This window comes from Sprattus sprattus, assembly GCF_963457725.1.
Source record: "Sprattus sprattus genome assembly, chromosome: 21".
Taxonomy (NCBI): Eukaryota; Metazoa; Chordata; class Actinopteri; order Clupeiformes; family Clupeidae; genus Sprattus; species Sprattus sprattus.
In genome coordinates, this window is record NC_137919.1 from 853,421 (window position 1) to 855,920 (window position 2,500).

Below are 2,500 nucleotides of genomic sequence, written 5' to 3' on the forward strand. Positions count from 1 at the left end.
TAGATGATGCCAAGTCTGATTGCACAAGCGCAGCGTATGTAAGGGATAATGTATAGAACGCAGGTCATTGTCGGGAAAATAAGCCCCGACAGGGCGAACAGCACCCCGACGCGAATGACCTGCGTTCATTACATTTAACAAACATTCTTTTGAACACAGCTGCTCAACCGTCCGCTGAAACTCCATTGACAAGTTGCCGAACTACTTGCGGAGTGCTACGAAAGACGTGAATCAGAGGCAAAAAGGCCACTTTCCTTGACAGTGGTCATTATTGCATAGCAACGGTCAGCTATCGGTTAATAACTGGCTGCAGAACGTTGGGAAGCCCCATTCAAGTGAATGGAGCATTCTACAGCATTAAGAAGAGCCGTGTAATATTAAGATGTGATGACAGAGATGAGTTATGTTCGTGGTTTAGAGACATTAAACGTATTAAGATGTTATGACAGAGATGAGTAATGTTCGTGGTTTAGAGACATTAAACATATTAAGATGTTATGACAGAGATGAGTAATGTTCGTGGTTTAGAGACATTAAACGTATTAAGATGTTATGACAGAGATGAGTAATGTTCGTGGTTTAGAGACATTAAACGTATTAAGATGTTATGACAGAGATGAGTAATGTTCGTGGTTTAGAGACATTAAACATATTAAGATGTTATGACAGAGATGAGTAATGTTCGTGGTTTAGAGACATTAAACATATTAAGATGTTATGACAGAGATGACTAATGTTCGTGGTGGAGAGACATTAATGGTGACAGAGATGACTAATGTTCGTGGTGGAGGGACATTAATGGTATTAAGATGTTATGTCAGTGATGACTTATGTTCGTGGTGGAGAGACATTAAAGGCTTCTCCGTGACTAACTGGCGTTTCCTGTTTGTTACAGCCCCAGGCAAGATGGCACTGAACAACACAGCCTCCGTCCTCCTCCAGGTCACCCGCTCCAGCCTCCGTCCCTTTCTCTCCTCCTCTTCCTCTCCGCTCACCTTCATCAATGGCACGGCGTCACCGTCGTCGTCGGGGCCCGTGGTCGTCCCCGGCCAGAGCATCGTGAGCAGTGCCGGCGCCACGGTAACCGGTGCGCTAATCCTGGGCCTGGTCTTCCTGCTGGGCGTCCCCGGCAACCTCTTCGTGATCTGGAGCGCGATGGCTCGGGCCCGGCGTCGCTCCGTGACCACGCTGCTCATCCTGCACCTGGCGTGCGCCGACGGCCTGCTCATGGCGCTCACGGCGTTCTTCGTGGTGTACTTGGTGCGGCGCGACTGGGAATTCGGCGGCGTGCTCTGCAAGCTGCTCTTCTACCTGTGCTGCGCTAACATGTACGCCTCCATCGCCCTCATCACCTTCATGAGCCTGCACCGGCTGCTGGCCGTCACCCGGCCCCAGAGCGCCTGGGCGCTGGCCACCCGCCGCACCGTGCTGAGGGTGCTGGCCGGGGTGTGGCTGGTGGTCCTGGGCGTCTCCGTGCCAGTGCTGGTGTACCGGCAGGTGGTGAAGTACCCGATGCCGGGGGGAGGGGTGAGGCACGTGTGCCAGCCAGTACACAGGCCATGGGATGTAAGTGGGCAACGTGCGTTTGGTACATGTGTGTGTATCCGTCTGTCTGGGCGTGTGTGTATGTGCGTTTGGTACATGTGTGTTATCCGTCTGTCTGGGCGTGTGTGTATGTGCGTTTGGTACATGTGTGTTATCCGTCTGTCTGGGTGTGTGTGTATGTGCGTTTTGGTACATGTGTGTGTATCCGTCTGTCTGGGCGTGTGTGTATGTGCGTTTTGGTACATGTGTGTGTATCTGTCTGTCTTTGCATGAGTGTACCTTCTTTGGTACTTGTGTGCGTGTGTGTGCATCTTTGTGTCTGGGCGTGTGTGTACCTGTGTTGGAACATGTGTGCGTGTGTGTGTCTGTGTGCCTGGGCGTGTGTGTACCTGTGTTGGTACATGTGTGTGTGTAGCTGTGTGCCAAGCCAAGTTTATATAGCTTCTCTCTTATCTGATATCTTGATCTGAACACTCGCAAATCACCTCTGTTAGTTCAGGGAGGACAGTATCTGATTCATGCTCCCCCACCCACACACACACCCACACACACACCCACACACACACACACACACACATTCACCCATCAGCTCACTCCATTTCCTTCCTGCATTCCACCAGCTCTTGTATATACCGCCTCAGTGGCAGTCTGCTGCTTTGCTGGCTTTATTATTATAGAGAATACTGAGAATAGCCTTCAGTTGGCTACTAGGTGGCACAGCAGGGCTTTATTATTAAAGAGAATACTGAGAATAGCCTTCAGTTGGCTACTAGGTGGCACAGCAGGGCATGAAAGGACTGTTAAAGTAGTGTGTTGGTGTTACGCCCCAACTACAGTGGCTCTATGGGGCGAACAAACAATCCACCACTGACCCAAGTAACTACTAAAACACCTTTTAAAAGTACCAAATCCATGGGATTTATTAACAACAAGTACACAGCACTACATGACAAAA

General features: G+C 50.0%; 1 protein-coding gene across 1 annotated transcript in view; it reads left to right on the forward strand.

Annotated features, from left to right (window-relative positions):
• LOC308382279 (leukotriene B4 receptor 1-like) overlaps window positions 1-2,500 on the forward strand; it is a gene marked incomplete at both ends in the record, with an annotated part of 17,876 nt that overhangs the window by 8,593 nt on the left and 6,783 nt on the right. The window contains one exon of the mRNA XM_080859985.1: window positions 896-1,566. Coding sequence (XP_080716111.1) covers window positions 896-1,566 — 671 coding nt within the window. The remainder of the gene's footprint in view (window positions 1-895; window positions 1,567-2,500) is intronic.